Raw genomic sequence first — 777 nt, forward strand, 5'->3', positions numbered from 1 at the left:
TGTGTGGTAAGAAGTTTGCTTCTCAACCACATGGTTCCGGGTTCAGCCCCGCTGGGTGAGACCTTGGACAAATGTCTTTTATTATAGCCTTGGCTCAACCAAAAGCCTTGTGAGTGGATTTAGTAGGTTGAAACTGAAAGAAGGCGATCTTATATATAGGTGTGTGTCTGTGTGTGCGTGCATACGTGTGTGCATGAATGTACGTCTTTATGTCTATGCTTGATCCTCACCACCGCTTGACAACCGGTATTGGCGATTATATCCCCTTAACTTAGCGGTTTGGATAAAAGTTACCGATAAAATAAGTATCAGGTTTTACATAAACATGAGTACTGGGGACGATTTGTTCAATTTAAATTCTTCAAGGCGGTGAACCAGCAACGCCGCAATCTTATGACTGAAATATGTAAAATATCACAAAGGAAAATAAGACAAGGTAGGAAATGCTAAAATAATTTTATCATGAAGTACATTTTGTAACGGTTAGTACCGGTTTTAGTCTTTTCAACTTTTTCAACTAAGAGTAAAACAAGAAAAACAATTAGATCGAAGAAAAAAATAAATCAAATGTTTTGTAAATATTTCCATAATCTTCAAATAGGCAGGACATTATCCTTTTTCTGTCTCCATTTCTCTTTTGCTTTGTGAAGATTCGGTTGGTAACAATAGATCTGAAGAAATAGTTTTTATGGGTGCAGAGAAATGTTGATTCTGAAGAAGTTTGATGGTTTAAGCAGCAGCAGCAGCAGCCGAGGAAGGAGAAAGAAAAAAAAAGAA

At 37.1% G+C, this 777-nt stretch overlaps 1 protein-coding gene across 2 annotated transcripts in view; it reads right to left on the reverse strand.

Annotated features, from left to right (window-relative positions):
* The window catches only part of LOC106882816 (adhesion G-protein coupled receptor G6), a 31293-nt gene that overhangs the window by 4783 nt on the left and 25733 nt on the right, over positions 1 to 777 (reverse strand). The window contains exon 10 of one of the 2 annotated variants that reach the window (XM_052978147.1): positions 438 to 711. The exons of the other annotated variant lie outside the window; for it this stretch is intronic. Within the exon in view, the coding sequence (XP_052834107.1) occupies positions 687 to 711 (25 nt within the window). The 3' untranslated portion in view covers positions 438 to 686. Of the gene's footprint in view, positions 1 to 437; positions 712 to 777 lie in introns of those variants that run through there. 2 annotated transcript variants of the gene reach the window in all.

The sequence above is a fragment of the Octopus bimaculoides genome, chromosome 30, assembly GCF_001194135.2.
Source record: "Octopus bimaculoides isolate UCB-OBI-ISO-001 chromosome 30, ASM119413v2, whole genome shotgun sequence".
NCBI classification, from domain to species: domain Eukaryota; kingdom Metazoa; phylum Mollusca; class Cephalopoda; order Octopoda; family Octopodidae; genus Octopus; species Octopus bimaculoides.